The sequence below is a fragment of the Falco cherrug genome, chromosome Z (assembly GCF_023634085.1).
Source record: "Falco cherrug isolate bFalChe1 chromosome Z, bFalChe1.pri, whole genome shotgun sequence".
Classification (NCBI taxonomy): Eukaryota; Metazoa; Chordata; class Aves; order Falconiformes; family Falconidae; genus Falco; species Falco cherrug.
The window spans coordinates 50484929-50505904 of NC_073720.1; the positions used below are offsets into that span (position 1 = coordinate 50484929).

General features: G+C 38.1%; 1 protein-coding gene across 3 annotated transcripts in view; it reads right to left on the minus strand.

Moving 5' to 3' along the window:
* Positions 1–12972: 12972 nt before the first annotated feature.
* The window catches only part of SLC27A6 (solute carrier family 27 member 6), a 39979-nt gene continuing 31975 nt past the window's right edge, over positions 12973–20976 (minus strand). For 2 of the 3 annotated variants that reach the window (XM_055699789.1, XM_005433406.3), the window contains 5 exons: positions 20791–20881; positions 18819–19017; positions 18192–18289; positions 16094–16224; positions 12974–14063 (listed from right to left, as the gene is read on the minus strand). In XM_055699789.1, the coding sequence (XP_055555764.1) occupies positions 13887–14063; positions 16094–16224; positions 18192–18289; positions 18819–19017; positions 20791–20881 (696 nt within the window). In that variant the 3' untranslated portion in view covers positions 12974–13886. Of the gene's footprint in view, positions 14064–16093; positions 16225–18191; positions 18290–18818; positions 19018–20790; positions 20882–20976 lie in introns of all 3 variants that reach the window. The other variant, XM_055699788.1, reaches the window with a different exon arrangement.

Consider the following 20976-nt stretch of genomic DNA (forward strand, 5'->3'; position numbering starts at 1 on the left):
AGAGCAGGTCACATTTAGAGGTGAAGGAGAAGAGTTACGGTTGCTGCCAGAAGGACTGGCCTCTCCCATCAGTACGCTGTGGTAGCCTTTCCCACACTGGAAGATGTACATTGTGCTCAAGGACTTTTTGGTAGGGTGTGACACTTCTTCCACAAATGGGAGTAGTTCACTTTTTGAACTGTGCTGTCTAGTTTGTCCTTTGTAAGTGATGTGCATGGAATCACAAATGCTATTTATTTTCTCAGACAAGAACTATTTCATTATGTTAAGACCTACTTTGCTTCTAATTGTAAACTATATGACCTTTTTGTAATAACTAAGGCAGTATTTTACATTTACTGAAAAAAAGGAAAGCCTTTGATGCATTTTGATAGTCAGGACAATGAAACACTTCTTTAGCTGTCAAAGATAAGTTGAAATCATCCTGTGTTTGCAGTAAGTTTCTTTTTCCTCCCTAGTTTTACATAGTTCTTAGTCAGCTCCTCGAAGACATTAAATTAAGCCAATGGCAGTATTTAAATTAAAAGAAGCCTCAAGGAATAGTAACTAACATTATTTTTCTTAATGTACCCTTATGTACATTTATGTGTCTTTATGGACTGTAAAACCCTCTGAGCTGTCTGTTTCAGGATCCTAGAAATAACTGAATGCATGTGAAGCGTTTGCTTTGTATGGGTGGGCTGTTCCACCAAGGAAATACTGCTCAGGAGCTGGTGATGGCAGCAAGCCAGCCCAGAGGCTGTGCTTTCACCATCAAAGACATGGTCCTGCAGCAGTCAGACCAGAAGAGCAGAGCATTCCGGGAACAGCCAAGCCTCCGGTGATGAGGCGGATCCAAGATCAAGCCAGGAAAGCTGGGACAGCAGGTCAGGGTTAGCATCAGCAGGGTACCTGTCTGGGCTCTGTGATACCCATAACGTGGCTCAAAGGCTTCACACTAGAAGCTGCCCGGGCCCCGCGAGGCTCCTGACAGCTCTTCCCCGCAGGATGGTGCAAGCCCTCGCGTCGTGTAGTGGGGCCGGCTGCCAGCACAGGCTGCTACAGCCCTCGGCGAGCGGCTTGCAGAGTGCATTGGTGCACACAGGGTTTTGACACGAGGCCTCTGGTTGTGTAGCACTAAGCACAAAGCCTACCTTCGGCAGGTACATCATCATGTGAACAAGTTAGCCTTTGACCTTTAAAAATAAGACTGGAATATTTAGAGCTAAACTCTGTAGTATTAATTTAGGTACAACAGAATTCTTGCCCTCTCTGCTTCTTCCTCTGTGTGAATGGCTACCCAAATCAACAACATGCTTCTATCACATTTTGCCTTTGCATTTTCTTTTGACAGGGTTTCCTTTTTGGCGTGCTTTCTGACCTACATTGGAAAGTGTAGCTCCACTCTTAGGAGGTGTATCAGCAAACTGTTACACAGAGGAAACATTTTTAAGGAGAAAAGAAGCATCTTCTGTCTGCTCTTCCACTGTCAGTATTCACTTCCATTGTATCTATTTTTACATCAATCAGCCCAGTCCTCAGCTTCCCAGTTCTAAATATTTTATTTTGACAATGTAATTTGCTAACTCAAGAGCTCTTTCAAAAGCTCTCTGACTTCATTACCGTCATCTGGAACATCTGCCTGACAAACTTCTGCATTAGCAGTTACTGAATCAAATGTGGTTTTCTTTCCTCAGGAGGTTTGTAGGTTTAATTCCAGGAATCCTTAATCCATGAGTGATTTTGTATTAACTAAAGAATTATCCTTTGCCTCCTGTTTCCTTAAAATGAACTTTCTCTTTTTTGTTTGTTTTTATTTTGTTAGAATTTAGAACATAGGAGAAAATTTTGTTAGAAAATAGAACATAGGAGAAAGAAGAGGTCCAGAGCACAGATATTTTTATCTAGAATCTGTGGTCAGTATCTTTGAGACACCACAATGAATAGCCTTATTATCACTCCAGGTCTGGCGACATATACACAGTTTATTATATTCATAACAGCAAAGCTGAGTGGCAATTGGCCCATTTTGCAAACAAATACATAAATGTCTGAGACATTTAGTAGATATAACAGTGTTTCTTGACTTGGGCTTTAATGCCCAAGAAAAGCACAAGATGATAAAAGGCTGAAGTAAAAAAAAAAAAAAAAAAAAAAGATACTTTTTGTCTTTTCAGGGATTTCTGCTACGGTAGGGTTTCTGAGACTATTTGTTCAATGATGGGCTGTAAAATGAACAGTTGTTGAAAGCTAGGGCTAAAAAATCAGTAATTTGAACAGGATTTTATTAATATAGAATGATGCAATGGAATATTAAGGGCAAAAATAATTCCCTGTGTGTTTTCAGTTGGTTTGGCTGAATGGCATTGGCAATGTTACTGAGAGTTTCAAATAGCCAAAATCCTTTCCCTTTTCCCTTGGTGTTTACCTCAAATGCAATGACCATGTGTATTATTTGGGATTTAGAAAAGGAAAGGGAAAGTAGAACTCCAGTGCTGACTGCAGGATTATGGCTTTGAGCCATCCATGTTTCTAGGCACAATGCCCCATCCTCTGTAAGGGTCTGCAGTGACAGAAGCTCTGTGGTGACCAGCAGCTGCCAGATGTGTGAATTAGCAGTTGTAATACGAATCCTAATTGTTCAGAAAAACTTGTAGTAGTATTAATAAAACCTGCAGTTTTGGAAACTGGACACAAATTTTTCAAATAGCTGCTTCTGGGTGACTACAGTCTCAATGTTACAGCAAATATATAATTCTCTTAAGCTCAAGAAACATCTATGTAGACCTATTTTTTCAACTGTATGACATCAAAATGAGTCATACATTTGTGTTTTAATATTTCATTAAATGCAGCAGGCTCTCTGCTGTCTCATGTGTTGCTTCAGTTGATCTCACTGAGGAGTTTCAAGGTCCTGCCAGATCCTGTACTGAGAACATGTAACAGCTTTATTTATTAAACTGAGGCAGGATGGCAGTGACACAAGGTGTACTGTGATTTATGGGATGCAGAAAACATTCTTTTTTTGCCTCAGTCTTCAGTAGTGAGACCAGTTGCCCTCTGGGTACTCAGCCCCCTGAGCTGGAAGACAGGAACAAGAAGGAGCAGAATGAAGTCCCCACAGTCCAGGAAGAAACAGTTAGTGGCCTGCTGCTCCACTTAGACATGCATAAGTCTATGGGGCTGGATGGGATCCTCCTGAGGGTACTGAGGGTGCTGGCAGAGGAGCTGGCCAAGCCACTCTCTATCATTTATCCACAGTCCTGGCTAGCTGGAGAGGTCCCAGAAGACTGGAGGTTAGCCAGCGTGTTGCCCATCTACAAGAAGGGCAGGAAGGAGGATCTGGGGAACTACAGGTCTGTCAGTCTGACCCCAGTGCCAGGGTAGGTTATGGAGCAGATCATGCTGAGCACAATCATGCAGCACATGCAGAACAGCTGGGGGATCAGGCCCAGCCAGCATGGGTTTATGAAAGGCAGGTCCTGCTTGACTAACCTGATCTGTTTCCATGACGATGTGACCCACCTAGTGGATGAGGGAAAGGCTGCAGATGTTGTCTACCTGGACATTAGTAAAGCTTTTGACACGGTCTCCCACAGAATCCTCCTGGAGAAACTGGCTGCTCATGGCTTGGAGGGGTGTACTCTGTGCTGGGTTAAAAGCTGGCTGGACAGCTGAGTCCAAAGGGTGGTAGTAAATGGAGTTATGTCCAGCTGGCAGCTGGTCACAAGTGGTGTTCCCCAGGGCTCAGTACTGGGGCCAGTCCTGTTGAACATCTTTATCAATGACATGGACAAGGGGATTGAGTGTATCAGTAAGTTTATAGATGACACCAAGCTGGGTGGAAGTGTTGATCTGCTTGAGGGCAGGAGGCTCTGCAGAGGGATCTGGACAGGCTGAACCAATGGGCCAAGGCCAACACTATGAGGTTCAACAAGGCTCAGTGCTGGGTCCTGCCCTTGGGTCACACCAGCCCCAGGCAGCGCTACAGGCTGGGGCAGAGTGGCTGAAAAGTGCCTGGTGGGAAAGGACCTGGGGGTGCTGGTTGACAGCTGGCTGAACATGAGCCAGCAGTGTGCCCAGGTGGCCAAGAAGCCCAACAGCAGCCAGCAGGATTAATGAAGCGATGGTCCCCCTGTGCTTGGCCCTGGTGAGGCCGCACCTCAAATCCTGGGTTCCGTTTGGGCCCCTCACTGCAAGCAAGACACTGAGGTGCTGGAGCATGTCCAGGGAAGGGCAACAGAGCTGGTGAAGGGTCTGGAGAACAAGTCTTCTGAGAAGTGGCTGCGGGAGCTGGGGTTGTTCAGTCTGGAGAGGAGGACGCTCAGGGGGGACCTTACTGCTTTCTACAGCTGCCTGACAGGAGGCTGTGGGCAGGTGGGGGTCGGTCTCTTCTCCCAGATAACAAGTGACAGGACAAAAGGAAATGGTCTCAAGTTACACCAGGGTAGGTTTAGATTGGATATTAGGAAAAACTTCATCCCTGAAAGGGTGGTCAAGCATTGGAACAGGCTGCCCAGGGAGGTAGTGGAATCACTATCGCTGGAGGTGTTTAAAAAAATGCGTAGGTGCAGTGCTAGGGGACATTGTTTAGTGATGGATTTGGCAGTTCTGGGTTAACAGTTGAACTTGATGATCTCATAGGTCTTTTCCAGCCTAAATGATTCTATGATTTCTCTTTAAATTCTGCAGACCCCTGAACATACAGGTTCTGAGTTTAATTATGGGAATTGTCAAAAGGACATGTATAGTGCAGCTAACACAAGGTTAATTGTCATCCACTGCCTGGCTGTGTAAATAAGAACTCATCCAAAAAAGCTACTGGTAATTCACTGACAGTTATCATTGAAATGGTTTTTCTCTAGAAAATGTTTTTAGAAACTTTTATGTCCTTTTACAACACTGGTCTTTGCCTACCAAAGCAAGTCAGTGATTACTTTAACTAGGTCACATATTGTCTAAAAACAACAGTACTTGTACCGAACATTATATGAAGCAGTTCAAGAAAAATACAGACTATAGGATCTACATTCTAGTTAAGGAGGGCTTTTCATTTAGTGTTATGATCTAGCTGAACAGAATGAGTGATCTCAAAAATATTTGATATTCTCCTTCCTTGTATGCCACATTTCTCTAAAGAAATTTAGTTTTACTATAGCACAAGAGGAAGCCAAAAGGTCTTTAAAAATAATCTGTACATCTGGTGAAAATTCACTACCTGAAGCTAGTTTAGAATATACCTGACAAATGGCATAGGGATTCCTCACTGTAGCAGAGATATACAGTATAAAAATGGAATAAAACAATGGTGGGGGTGGGTCATATTAAATGTTGTTTTGATATATGAATTTCCAACAAAACCAGTTTTTTAATGGAAGATTAGAGGTATTTGGGTAGAGGTAAGCTTCTCTTCACAAAAATTGGATTTTTGTGTCCAGCAAAATGGAAATGGAGTCATATTGCTTAGACTCCAAAAGATGTTTTCATCATTTTACAACAGAAATACAGCTTTGTTGCTGTAGTGATATATGACTGATTACAGTGCTTTCACATGATGTAAATAAGTAATTTCCTCTCCTATCTTTATTTTATAATTCTAATGAAATACTTGAATAGAAACTGAGCTAAATGTATATGACTATCTTTTTGCTGACAATCTGTAGCATTACAAGCATTTGCAAAAAATTTGGTTTTTTTGTAATTCCAGGAGAGAGCTCAAATATATTTGTGCTCCCAGTCAAATGAGAATTAGATTCCTACATGCTGGCAGGAGACAGATTTAAGACATAATCCTCTTCTCACTCTTTCCCATGAGTCCGTTTAGGCAGTTCTTGTCTTTGAGCTGACTTTTGTGGATCCAATTCTCAGACATGTAACTCTCCCCTTACATTTTTTAAGGTGCTGTCATCCAACGTGATGTCTCTGAATGTCACTAAGCATTTGAGCTCTTGAGCTGGGCACTGAAACAATGCCTGTAGCAACTCCATTTCCTCCAGCTATTCAGCTTCAAAGATGAGCAACATTTGCTCCTAAGCCTGATGGGTTCAAACGAAGCAGAAACTTAGATATATCTTGATGTATATATATATATATATGTGTGTGTGTGTGTGTGTAAAGATACAGACATGCTTAAAACAATAAAAAAAGATGGTAAAGGTAGAACTTTTTAAGTGGAAGGGCTCCAAGTAGTAGGAGTTCAAAATGTGCCACACCCTTGGATTTAATCTAGACCTTTCCAAAATGCTAGTCTCTTAGTCTTTTTGTATCCCAGAATTTGATTTGTATTATTACATAAATATGGATCCACTTATAATCTGGAGTACAGTCCAAATTTTCATAGCTAATGTTTTGATTCTTGTTCTTCTAGAGAATTTTCACAAGCTGAGGATTTCATCCCACTTTCTAATGAAACCTTACATTGGCAGGAGTAAATGCTAGTCTGTACCAGAAAATGGCAAGGGGGTTGAAATTTTCTCTTTCGTCACTGTACCTCATTCTATCTGATTGGCTTAAACACCTCAATTTCTCTAAATCGCAGTGGCTAATCTGGGATACTGTGTTTACTACTAATTTGCAATTTCTTTAACCACTTTATTTTAAAGAATGTAGTAAAGGAATCAAAAGTTTGCACCATGAAAGGCAGCTAATGGAGATATTTAAAAGGTGTCTTTCTTCGGCTACATACATAATGTTCATTTCATTAGAACCACAATAGAATTATACTCTGCAAGTGTTGAATTTCATTGTAATGTTAGTGAACTGCCACAAAATCTAAAGCTCCTGTATGCTGTTTGTTAGAATCTGACAGGCATAAATACATTTTAATTGTAAGGCTTTACTTTGACATTTGAATGAATGACATCATTAGCTTTATATGCATCCACTAAAGATGATAGATAGTAGTTCACCTTGAGAAAAAGTTAAATGTCAGAAGACAATTTTGATGTTCATGTCAGCTTTGCTGTCCATGAATATTCTTAAATTACTGAGAAGTCTTATCATCGAAATGTAACTGAAGTACAGATCTGAGAGGGCTCTTATTTACTAATGCAGATGTGTCTGTGTAGCATCCTGTTCCTACACACCTTTCGGACAGGAAGCTGGTAGAATGGGCTGACATTCAGGCATTCCTCTCCGGATATCTGTGTTCAGATTCATGCTTTTACAATACCAGTAAGAATCAGTTCTCACACAGAGAGAGTACAGTGTGGCACAAATTAATCCCTCTTCACAGTTTGCTCATGAGCTAGGACTGGTGTGGCACAGGTGTTTCTGCCTGAGCGGGAAAGGCTGTGTAGAAAAGCATGTCCAGTGGGGGGGGGGGGGGGGGGAGGTAGGCAAAAAAAAGGCAATATAATGGTATAGATCAAGTCTTTTACTACTAAAATGTAGTCCACTCAGTGGAGGAAACTGTTACCTTATAAGACAAGACAGGTGTGTTAATACATTGTTAGAAAAGTACTGCAAGGCGCTTAGTAGCAATGACTTCCAAGAAAACAGTTTGGAAATACCTGGGTATTTAGGCAAAGGTTTAATGAACTCATGGCTATCTATGTTTTAATTGATTTTGTTGGCATTCAATACCATTTATTAAAATTGGTGTGGTTATGTTCTGTGTTTAGAGAAAAAATTAAGTAATTCACCAGGTTTTCAAAGGCAGCTATCTGGCAAAGTCTACGTGTTTAATTTCTGTACTCTCAGTGAGGACATGAACCTAACTAGTCTGAATTCTTTAAAAACTCTGAGTACTTTTTCATATATCTAGTACAAAAATGTTTCCAGATTACAAAAGTCAGCACTCATTATTGGGTCCAACATAATTCCATGTAATATGACTAGTTTGAGCATTAGTATGTTTTATTCCTAACTTACTATTACCAATTTAAAACAAAATAAAAAATGCAAGTATACTTTATTATTAGGAAGCAGAAAAGAATCAATGAGAAAGGAAGAATAAAAAGGAAATTGCATGGAATTGTGCTAATCACTACAACATGTTTTTCTTGAATCACAAGTACTGCTCTAGTTGGCATTACTCACAGTCATCAGTCAGTTTCTTTGCCATCCATCACCCCATACAGGCACCTTCTGCTCTTTACATTTGTATTTGTTTAGGTTGAGTAACTTTAATCAGAAAAAATTATCTTAATGCCCATGAACACTTTAGTTTTTAAAACTATAAAGATCTGCACCTGTATATAACCATCCAATAAGTTATTGTTAACATCAATAGTGTCCGTGTCAGAGTTCACCAATTACAGATACCTTCGATGTAAACTAGATTAGATAAGCTTGTCCGATCAGAAAACCAGTGAGTATATTTTGGCCACGTAGAGTTAACAAAGATGCACAAAGACAGGTGAGTTATGAATTTTACCAGACAAATAACTGTATACCAACATAAGTTGTCTGGTTTTGGATCAAATCTGCTTTTTTAGACAGTATTTTAAAACCGAAAATATGTTAAAAGACTGGAAACTCTCTGCTTATCTGTACTCCACAGGCTGACTGAATGAGCAGGACTCTTCATATTAGAATTCCCATCAAGACATTTACTCCTTTCTTGCCAAATATGCTTCAAATAATTGAGTACTCAGTACTCAATTTGCTATAACGTTCTTTTGTTTTCAAGTGAATTGGGTTATTTCATTGAGTTCTAAACCCAGAACCACCACAAAGAGCAACTTACTTGCTATACTGGTCCGATACCAGTAGTTCTGTCCCTACATACTTGCAAGAACTACTAGTTTTGTCAGCATAGCCGTACCAGTTGCTTGAAGCAAATGAGACAATAATTGGTTTTTTGTCCGGTCTAAGTGCCCTTTTTACAAGTCAGAATTATTCCTGTATATGGTCCACCTGACATAATGCAACCCCCCACACTTCTAATGCATGATGCCTATGTAATAACGGGAACTATGCAAACCTCATGGTGCCAGGAGCAGCTCCAGATGGAAATAGGTGCCCCAGAATGGTCGGGTCTGGGGAGATTCTTTGTGATTCCCAGAGTGAGATTAAGACACAAACGAGGTCAAATGCCATAAAGAAAAGAAGTTTAATGGTACTCGCATAAAGGCAGAAAATGGAGAGAGAGGAAAAATAAAGTAAAGAAAGGTGCAATAGCTACCACTGCACAGAGCTGGGGGTCCCGTCAGCTCAGATCGACTTCACGTCAGGTGGGGAATTCCACTCGATGCTGGTTGTCACAGTTCTTTTATAGATGTTCGAGAGTTGTTCACCCAAAAGTCTCTGCTCCTTCCAAGAGCTGTTTTGTCTAGCCTCACCCCCACTCGGCGGTGGTGCAAGCACCCATACCATCTTTTCAGAGAATTTTGTCATCCTCTGGGGTCTGGGCGTACTTGCTGGGGTGAGGGTACAAAACAGGAGATGTGTGGTTTTCATGGTCAAGCAGATGCAGCGGTGTTTGGGTAAGTGTCCGTGGTCCGCCAAAGCCAGATATAGACAAGTTCTCTACAGGGCCTCTGTGTCCGTTTGCGGTCAGCCAGCAATGTTGAGACAGATAGCACAGTTCTAATAACGTCCTTCACAGTTATCTTCTGCTGCAAGGCAGCAATGCAGACTGCTTTGTTACATTGCAAAAGTAATCCCTGATCATTTGATTTGACCTGTGTCTGATACAGTCTTTGGAGAAAGAAAATGACGGCTATTTTGGTAAAAGACTCTCAAACTGTGGAGAACTTGTGGATTTATTAGGGATACAGGAATTTCATTTCACTCTGATAATGACATAGTTTATTTAAAACTAGCATTGCCATCTACATCTAATCTATTTGTTAATTAAGGATATAACGTGTAAGGTATTATAGCCTGAATACCAGGACACAATCTGATAGTCTTCTGATTTACCCTTATGACAAAATTAGTTATGAGATACTCTGTCAGTTACTGATGGTACTGCTGACAATATACATCACACTAAAATTATTCCTAAAATTACTGCTAGTCATGTGCAACTTTCTTTGGCTGTCTACTGAATCTTTGCCTCTAATTTTACTGTAAATAGCATTTTTTGAGATAGCAAATTTTAAACAGAAGGACATTATTTGCTTGAAATTAGTTTTGACTTAATAAGTTTCATAAATACTGGTATGTGTCTTATAATTTTGCTGTGTGTGAGAATGCACATCAGATTACTAGTTGCATTATTAGCTGTGGACAGGCTAAAGAAAATGAATCACCACTTTTTATTTTGAAGTAGGGGGTCTATTTGTCTATCTTCCCATAGCCATTCAGTATTTTTAATTTTCAAAGCGCCAGCAAGACTGCTCCTCCCTTTACCTCTTTTTTTCACACACACAACCCCACACCCCCACACCAACGCACGCACCCACACACAGCAAAACGAACTGCAGAAGACATTTTATGTCACCTGCAAGGAATTTGTAGGTCAATCAAAATACACTCTTCACAACGGCTGTTGCAGGTATGGGAATGCTGGTGGGAGTGTGAGGGAGAGCTGAGGTGCTTCATCTGTTGAAAAGCTTACCTGCCTGACTTGGGTGAGGGCGATAAAATTCATGCCATGATCTACTTAAGAACTTTGTCATTTTTTATCATTTCCTGGAGATCCTGAGAAAGATTTATGAAAACTAATCCAGACTATAACTGTATTAACTGTACCAGTTTCACTGTACCAGATAAACTCTTGCAGAATTTTACCTTCCTTAAAATCCAATCTCATTTTTTAAAAATAAATATTTATTTCATCATTGACCATCCTCAGTTGCAGAGGAAAACTTCAACATATATACACTAAATCTAAAAAATAATTATTTTAATCTCTCTCTGCTTTTTCTAATACATGAAGTTAGCAGTGCAGCTCTGCATCTACAGCCCAGCCACCCTCAGCTGCCTCTTTAGCCCACCACACATTAAACTTCCCAGGCAATTACTGGGGCATAATTTTGCAGTGACACTCAAGCCCTCAGCCATTCCACATGTTGGTCCAGGTATAAGGGTAGAAAAAAACGGGTTGGTCCTATTTTCTCATTCTTAAAGGAAAACCTGTCCTGGTGTTTGACATGAACATTATTATTATTCAGTCTAACCTCAGTGCCAGTTCCGCAATTTACATATCCACAGGAAATGTAACATTTTGCTCCAACACGGTTCAGTGCATCTGCCTGCACCTAACCTAGCGGCTAAAAGAAAACTGCTGGATTGAAAATAGTACACTTAGAAATTCAGAGCCTGTGGTTCTGTAGATTTTCCCCTTTATTATTTTCTTGATGTCATAAGCATCCTATCTGTTGAGATAGTGGACGGGACAGGACTCTTCTATTAGCCTTTGAAAAGGGCAGATTGCCCAGGCTGTCTTGGTTACAATAAGGCGTTACAGGGGACTAGCTGAAATTCTTTATTTCTCTTGTGGTCACAGCTGGGAAGTAACCCCCTGCAGGCTGCTCACGCCAGCCAAGTTAGGAAGAAACCTGCTGCTACTGCTACTGAAATATACCACAGAGCTCAGAAACACCAACTGGCTGCCACCGCAGTGGACAGAGCCTGAAAGTTCACATACATGTGTCTTTCTTCCTCTAATGCTCGCTCCGTCCTAACCACTCCACGCAGAAGCAATCTTCCTCATCTTAGATAATTTACAAAATAAACCACTGAATGATGACACTCACAAACAGGTATGTGGGGTTTTTGTTGTTGGGTGGGGTTTTTTTGGTTTTGTTTGGTTTTTATGAAAAGGTATTTACTTGTTTTCTTATCTTTTTTTTTTTTTTAAATGTGTTTCCCCCCCATTTCTGTTGCATCTAATTGGTAGAACTTTTTCACTTTTCACTTACAGTACTGTCAGATATTGTAAAGCAAAATAAATCAAAAAAGTGGTGACTGATACCAAACCCGAGCATTTGATTTCATTACATTAATTTATATTGTTAAAAGATTAAAACATGCCACTGTGGATCGCAGGGTACCATTTTTTTGAAAATTATTAAAAATATATTATTTGCTATAGGAACTGCATAATTTTTACTTTTGTAATAAAAGAAAATGGATCCTGAAGTATATTCAGCACACAGAATGAAATGGGTGTAAGAGAGAAAATAGTTTTGATTTGAACAACCAATCCTTTGCTCAAAATTACACTCTAACTTGAAAAACTGGGTGTTAACTTTATGATAAATATTTGCTTTTTAAATTTGCAGTTCTTGACAGGAAAGTGCAACTGTCTGCAGAACACAGCAGTGGTACTTCCATCTCTCTGAGTAAGGACCACCCCACACTCCCCCACCCCAGATTTCTGTCATAGACAGCCATTTGGGGAACTACATAAAGAAAGAGATATAAAAACTGGGACTGCTCAGGAAGTGGGACGCCACAGTGACCCCTTCCATCCTTACCCAGCAGTCCTCTCCTTTCTCCATTACGTACTTAACAATTACATGAACATTTACAAGAAAGCATGATGTTGGTCTAAGCACTGTTTGGTCTTGCTGCTTTTTAAATTTCAAAATTGCAAACTTGCCTACTTATACTGGCAGTCTCATAAAGAATATGGCATTCAGAAATATAAGGAAGCTATGGATCTTTGTATATTTTTACTGCATCCTTGGTTTGGGTTTTTAAAGAAAATCGTTTTAAGTGATAATCAGAGAACCAGAAGTTGATAAAAGTTCTAATGTCCAGTTAAATGAACAAAGTAGAGACAAACACGAAAAGATAGCTAATTTTAAAAATTATTTTGCATCTTACTCTTGTTATGACAGCCTGGTTTCATAACACAGTTATGACAGAAGAGAAACTTATGATGCCCAGTGTTGAAGAAAGTCACCCTTTCAGTATTCTACAATACTGCTTCTGGCTGATCAAAGCTGACATCAAGATCCATTAGAGAAGGACACTGTGCAAGAAGTGTATCAAAACAGGCTACAAAACAGACTTTATGCAGCCAGACTTAAATAAAACTGAGACGGTATGGAATTTAGTTTAAATAATTTTGTGCTTTATTTTAAACCTTTTAAAAAGCAATGCATTAAAACGTATGATTTAGAATTTTAAAATTTCTGCTGTATTTTATACTTGTAAAATAACAATCTCTAGCAATCATTAATAAGTGTAAGGAAGCTATCTGTTAGTCAATATGCATGACATAAAGTGCTGTAATAATTCTTTTTATGCTACATAAGCAATTTTCATCATTAAGTGTGCGCTTTTTCTCTGCCTATTGATGATCTGCTGCTAATGTTTTCAGAGAGGTTTGCTGTCTTCAGAATCTGACACTCCAAAAAGCCAGTTCAACAAATGGAAGAGCATCGATTACGACAAAAAATCTCAGCAGTGATACTAGTATAAACCTCTTTGTCCTGGGTTTGTTTGGAGGGCTTTCTTCTGGTTCACTCTCTTTAATCTTACGTTCCATCAGAAGTCCTCTGCAGAAGAGTTGTTTTTTCTTGCAGTCACGGTGAAGTCTTTATTTCTTAATATATATATTCAGAAGTATATATAAAATAGAAACTATCTTTAAAAAAAAAAAGATGTTAGTGACTATTTTCTCTCTCTAGAAACCACAACTTGTGTCATGATATCTTTATACGTAGGAACTTTTTTTTACTGTTTCATACCATGTAACATTCATGTTCATTTAGTATTAAGAAAAACTACCAGACTCAGCATTTATATTCCAAATTTAAGATAAAATAGATTTCAGTCATGTTTTATGGGTAATTTACTTAGAAATTGGTCTGAACAGGTAAAAATGATTAGGAACAATAATGATCAAGTGAGGAAAGACACATTATATATATGAACGTAAATATAAAGTATTAATAATAAAACCAGTATGATTCTGGATAACTATGTACAAATACTGGTAATGCTACTGTTTTCTCACACAGTAGCTTGTACAGATTGTCCCTTCATAGCTATTATTAGGTTAATTACAGTTTCATTTTCCCAGATAAGATCATCTCATATACTTCTTTGGTTAACAAGACATATGCTTTCTTAGACTTATCTAAAAAATAAAGAGGATCGGTAATTGTAGATGGATTAAAACCTTCATCCACCAGTCGAAATTTTTGTTGTTTGAATGTGCCAGTGCTTTCCATTTTTTCCTATAGAAGAGAGAGATATCTATTATTCAGTAGAAGAGTTTCTTTTATTTTGCTTACATTGACGTTCATTTTTTACGATCTTACTTGATATAAGGTTAATACTGTTTATTCTCATTATGCTGGAAAACTAGAACTTTTGTGCTGCTGTGGGCCATCACCTGGAGACACAGTGGAGAAAAATTACAGCCCATTGCTTTCTGCATCACTTATCATAGCCTCATTTGGTGTAGCCCCTGCCTGACCTAGCTTCTTCATTTGGGTACATTACAGAACTACACATCGTAAAGAATCTGAGAGTAAAAACTGTCATTATCAAGAACTTCCTACTGATAAAGCTCAGGAAATTCTCTATATCTATGGTTATTGCCACCTGAAATAAAGGGTTGAAAGAATCACATACTAAATCAACCATACTCATACTCACCCAGGTCCAAATAAAGGCAGATATTTAACATATATTTTACAATGTTTTCAAGGTCCTCTTCAGTTTCACTGTGTCCCTTGGAAAAAGCAGTGGGAGGCATCTCTAGTGAGACTTTTCTCTGTCCTCCCTGCCTCTTCTGAGACCCATATTATGACCTCTCTCCACTGTGTTCTCCTACGCCTTTACATTTTTACATATATGCAATCACCAAAAACGAAGAATTGTTATCCCAAACAACTCGGAGAGCTACTGTATCTACTCCAGATCTACCTTTCATTTGTATCTACCTGCTTTGGTTGGTCTAAGAGAAGTTCTGACATCTTCTAAAGTATGATTACGTGTCAGATCAAGCTCAATAGGTTTTTAATTTTTTCCCTTTAATTTCTACCCACTACCTTCTTTCTTGGTTAATGACAGCAGTACTAACAGCAACTCATCTGTAATATAGGCATTTAAGTTCTAATGGAAGTTCCAGATACTTGATATCGAGGCTATATCAAGGGTTCAGATTCCTTCTGCTCAGCACAAAGTTTTTTCTGTACATCTGTATAGCAACAAATCTAGACTAGGTTCTCATCATTTCATAAACTGACTACGGCAACATTCTCAAGTGTAATCTTGCATGCTCAGATCAGAATTCTGCTACAAAAGGCATCTTCCTGGATTTATGAGATACAGACATATATATATACATATACATATATTTCAATTTCAAGGTCCTTCACAGGAAAAAAGCTTTCCTTTTTCCCCCTTTATCCTGAATCTCCATTCAATCGCTGAATGGCCGAGGGAACCAACTTACCTTTTCAAACTGATTATTTTTTACATCTCCTGAGACTTAGGAGTCTTCTTTCATAAGCATCTTCAAAAACATTTTTCTGGTTGCCTTTGTCATGATGTTTTCAAAACACTTACCAGAAATGAATGCTCATCAGACTTCACGTATTCTGATGATCAGAATTGCATGTTTTCTATATGTTCTCTTTTTTTCCTAGCCATCTGTAGTCCATTTTATTACATTTACATTTTTAACTCTTTGGGAGAGAGTTTGTATTTTTTTCCAAATTGGACAGTCACTACAGCCAAGTACTAGTATACAACATGGATCACTTTGATGATTATGGTGGTGACAATAATAATGTACATTTTTAATTCACCTTTTCAAATGCTTTAAACTTGTCATTATATTACACAGCAAATAACATTTCTTCTATTGTGCAGTGTCTCCTGCTCTAGCTCTACATCTCTCTTCTCTCCTTTCTACTGAATAAAATGGATTTTAAATTATTTTCTCCAGATAGAATTGTTCACATTTTACTAATCTAAATCTTTTTGTTTTCCATGTTCATGCTTCTAATCTCCCTAAATCCTTTTGTATGATCTCTATCCTTACTCATTTGTACAATTCCTCCCATTTTAACATAATCTGCAAATTTTATTGACTTTTTTTGTAATTCCTTTCCCAGGACTCAATGAAGACAGCAAATAGGACCAGTTCTAAAACTAATCAAGTCATATACGAACAGCATTTTCTGTTATTCATATAGCATTCTCTGTGTTCAAATTATGTAAATGCTATTATGCACTGTGCAATAATGCAGCTTACCTGGACTCTTAAAAAAAGAGGACAAGCATAACTTGGTAGATAGGTCACCACTTGCTTATACATTTGCTCCAAGTCTAATGATGTATTCTGCTTTAAAATAAGAGAGGCCATTCCTGCTTTTCCTTCATGATCTGGGGGAAAGCAAGTGAGATGAGAATTTTGGAACATGAATAAAGTTGACATTTTAGTGATGAACCTTGCAAAAAAGAACTGTAGTGCATTAATAAACCTAAGTCATATACCATCTTTTGATTTTCAGCAACGCTGGAAGATTACATTCATATTTTATATGGTATTACATATATTTCAAGATCACTCAAGTGATATTAAGCAATAATGCTGTAAATTAGTTTGTCAGGTAAGAGTAAATGGACTCCCATGATCAATATTAATACATGTGGACAAATATTAACACCATTCCTCTCTCAAAAACAAGAGTGCTGATCCTCCTTCCTGGATTCACCAATTATGTCTTCTCTTCAGTTTTAGGCTTTCTCTTTTGCCAGTACCTTCTCTCAAAACTGTGGATCTGAATGTTGTTAACAGACAGAGAGATTAAGTTCTTACTGGTTTGTCTGGAAAGAGACGCCACTGTGGGCCTATGGGAAAGATCAAAATGAATAAAATGCAAAAGCAATCAAAAATAACTGCACACTTTAACCATCAGCTAGTAATACCAACAGAGACATTCTGCCAACCTTTTATTTTGTCTCCTTTGTATTTTTTTTTTTTTTTTTTTTTTTCCTAATGCTACAAAATCTGCAGGGAACTTGATTTGTGTATGTTTAAGAGCAATTATCCAGACAGTTGCATAAATCTGCAGGTAAATCTATAGGAAATTAAAAGCTCTCATATTTTGGAGTCTGATTTTCAGTCAGTCTTCTTTATTATGATCTTTTTTGTTGTGTGGCTTCAAAGTAGAGGTAAATGACACCTTTTTCACATTTTAAACTCCTCTGTCATTTTGTGGTAGGTTTACCCTGGCCAACAACCAAACATCCAGCCAGCTTCCCACTCAACTCCCTTCTCCCATGGGACGGAAGGGAACAGAAGAGAACCAAGAAGACTCATGTCATGGATCAAGATAGTGTCAGTTTAATAGGGAAAGCCAAAGCAAAACCAGGACTTCTTTTGTTATTTCCCATCATGAGGCAGATGCCCAGCTACTTCCTACAGGGCAGGGCCTCACTCAGCACATGCTGTGGTTGCTTGCTAAGACAAACACCATAACCTCAAACATCTCATTCTCTTCCTTTCCCCAAGCTTTTATTACTGAGTCTGTCATCATATGACATGGAACATCACTTTGACCAGTTTGGGCCCACTGTCCCATCTATGTCTGCTCCCAGCTCATTGCCCGCCTCAGCATATTTGCTGCAGGGGAAGAGTCTTGACACTGTGCAAGCTTTGTTCAGTAACAGCCAAGTGTTGGTAAGTTACCAACACTGGTTTAGCCACCAATGCAAAGCACAGGACCATACAGACTCCCATAAAGAAACTTATCTCTATCCCAGTCAGACCTAGTACACATTTTGAAAAAAGATCTAGCATGAATGGAAATTAAGCCCAGGTGATCTCATGAAAATTAATTAAAAAAAAAACCCAAATACCCACAAACCATTAAAAAGGAATTAATGCATATTTTTTCATAATATTTTTTTCTCTTTGTTTTTCACTTTGTCCTTATTTTTGTAATATGCGGATGGTTTATGAGGTTAAGTGAAATAAGACAGAAGAATGTCTTCATACACTTTCATTTAGTTTTACTTTAATTCTTACCAAGGCAACATTTTATTTTGACACATGGATGTATGGATTTTCAATGGATGCAAATTTAATAAATCTTTAATCTAGATTATGGGGCTATCACAAATTCATGAAAGATAACTTCAAAAATACATATCACTGCACACATAATGCATGATTCACTGGCTCATTCACAATCTGGTGGTATTTTCATTATCTACATCTACACTTTAGCTAGGTATTAAACAGATGACTCAATCAGAAGTGATTCCTATGTTTAAAACATTAAATAAAAGTTATGAGTGTTAACAACTAACCTAGGGGAAGAAAGATACACAGCTAAAGCTTTTACCTGGCACAGACACACCATACACATTTGCTTCTTGTATAAAGTCCAACATTACAATGACATCAGAAACTTCTGTTGTTGCAACATTCTCCCCTTTCCATCTAAAACATGTGAAAAAATAATTTAATCCCATGAAAACATGTGGACATGTCGTCTGTAAAAAACATTAACTTTAGTAAGAACTCCATTTCAGACTATCACCCCAAATTTATTCCCACTTATCGTTTTGGTACCTACAATGAAAGCTTATCAACATCTGCTGTAATCGTTTTCAAAATTTTGACATGTATCGAAACGTATCAAAAGTGACCAGTCTACTATTTGATACAGTTTTCTCCACTTCAGTATTCAACTTGCTTGCAGCAAAACCACCACTAGTTAGTATGTTTATTGGAAGAACGGTTCAAAGAGCTGTAATTCCTACAAAACATTCTGGAAATGAGCTATCCAGCTCTACAGCAACACATTTTAAAAAATTAAGCCCCTACAATTCACTTCAAGTTCATTACAAACATTATTGCAATAGTAATAAACTGAACACTTCTGGTTGAAAATTAACAGAACAATATTATTCTATATTGCATGTCCATGTCTTTAATGAAGAAATGTGAAAAGCAACAATGATTATACCTGAAGGTATCTCCAATCCTGTCCCAAAAATAAAGAAAATTCTCATGATCTTGAACCATTAGATCTCCAGTATTAAAATAAAGATCTCCCTTCTTAAATACCCCGCTGAGTAATTTCTTTTCTGTGTGTTTCTTATTGCCAGCATAACCAAAGAAGGGGTTCTTCGCATTGACCTTGGAAATGAGAAGACCAGCCTCACCTATATAGAGAAGTTGAAAGAATGTAAACCTAAGGTATCACTGTACTCTTCATGTACTTTACATTAATAATAATTTGGTACATATGATTTTACAAGACCAAGAACCAAGTTTGGCAGGGTTCAGTACGTAAGACCCAATAACAAAAACTTACCTGTTTCTACTGCTTTACAATTCCTGTGGTCACCTCTACATGCAAAGTGACCATAAAGACACACCACAATATTGTCCACTCACATTCCCAGTCTTTTGTATTTCTTGCTAATGACTCATCAGTTTTCTCCCAGAACTGTCATCTATCAATTGTGAGTTCACTAGTAGGTTTACTACCCTATCAAATTGCACACTTCAAATGAATACTATGTTCCACTCCCCATACCTGACTAAATTTCCAGTCATGTCTCAACTTCATCAGCTTCCTACTGAAAAACTAGTGTCAATAAAAAGCAGGTGTTCAACCTAGGCATTAAATCCCTATTTAGCCTGATTTCAGAAGTTTTGAGAACACTTCTTAAGAATTTTCATTAATATGATATGGCATTATTGCTTTCTTTTTGGATTAGAATATAAAAGTTTAAATATTTTTTTCCTCATAAAATAAGGCAAGATGGGGATAGGCTTAACTGGTTATGCATGCAGAGTATCAGGGGTTTAGTTTGCTTAAAGCAGAATACTTGTATGAACACCTAGCCTTTCTGGAAGCACATTCTGAACAGTACAGCAAAAGGTTACATTACTTTATACCAGAGACAAGAATTATAAGTATGAAAATACATAAAAACATGTCCAAAGGTATACACAATTTGTAATTTAAGACTGCCTCCTCGTAAAAAGGCTGTCTGTTCTCCATCAGATGGTAGTGTTTAAGGTGAAAGCATTTCTTTCACTGACAGTGTCATTGCAGCCGTGATGCTCTGAAGATACAGTTCATGGGTAAGACAAAGTCTACAGATACAGATAATACTTTTTATTAGACTGATTGGTATAATTGGAAAAAATTAGACCAGGTGTCTAATTAGAGCTTGTGTTCCCTTTACAGGTCCATCTGACATTCCTACAGTTAATTTAATGTCACATTTTGAGGACTGTATTTTCCTGAAAGTACCCATCTTTGATTAAGACCTGTTACAGCATCTCTTAACTCCCCTAAAAAATCTGATTCAGCTCCCTGTTAAAGCTGTCTGCTTTTCTGACCTTTTATGAGTTTTTCTCGCTTCAGCTTCCAGGCGTTAACTACAGCTGTTACCTTCCTACAGCACAACAGAGATGCTTCAGTATCTGATGAACAGTTTGAAAACAAATACCAGATAAGTATTTTGAAGACGGCTATAATCAAGCAACCTCTTACAAAAAAAAAATAAAATATATATATATGCAAAAATTGGTAAGCTTAAGTCACTTAGTCAGGAACACTTACTCTCACACCAAAAAGCATTTGCTCTAATCCACCAGTCTTTCTTTAGGCAACTATTTCACTGTGTCAACCTCCTTTTAAAAAAACAGATTTCATTATCTACATATTCAGAGCTAGTATCACATCATCACTTTTGAACATTGCTCTTCTGTGAATATATCCACAGATCTCCTAAGTTCAGAACTGGTATGTTTAATGTTCTGCCTTAGATCACAGATCATATTGCTTCTGTCAGAGCAAAGAATAATAGTTGATGTTGGCATAGTACAGTAACACAACAGCAAGTCTCCTCAAAAAAATTCCCTGGAGTATTTGTATTACAAAAAAAAGGTCGTTATATCCTATTAAAATACATACTTACCTTTCTTAACTTTTTCACACCAACCATGCTTATTTCTAATTGGTTCATCTTTTTGGAAATCATACTTGATTAAATCAAATGGGAAAAAAAGCTAAAAAAGGGAAAAAGGGTCATCAGTTATTTGTCTACACAGTGACACCTGGTGGCAGCAAATAAAAGCAAAGGAATCTTTACTCCAGTCTTGCT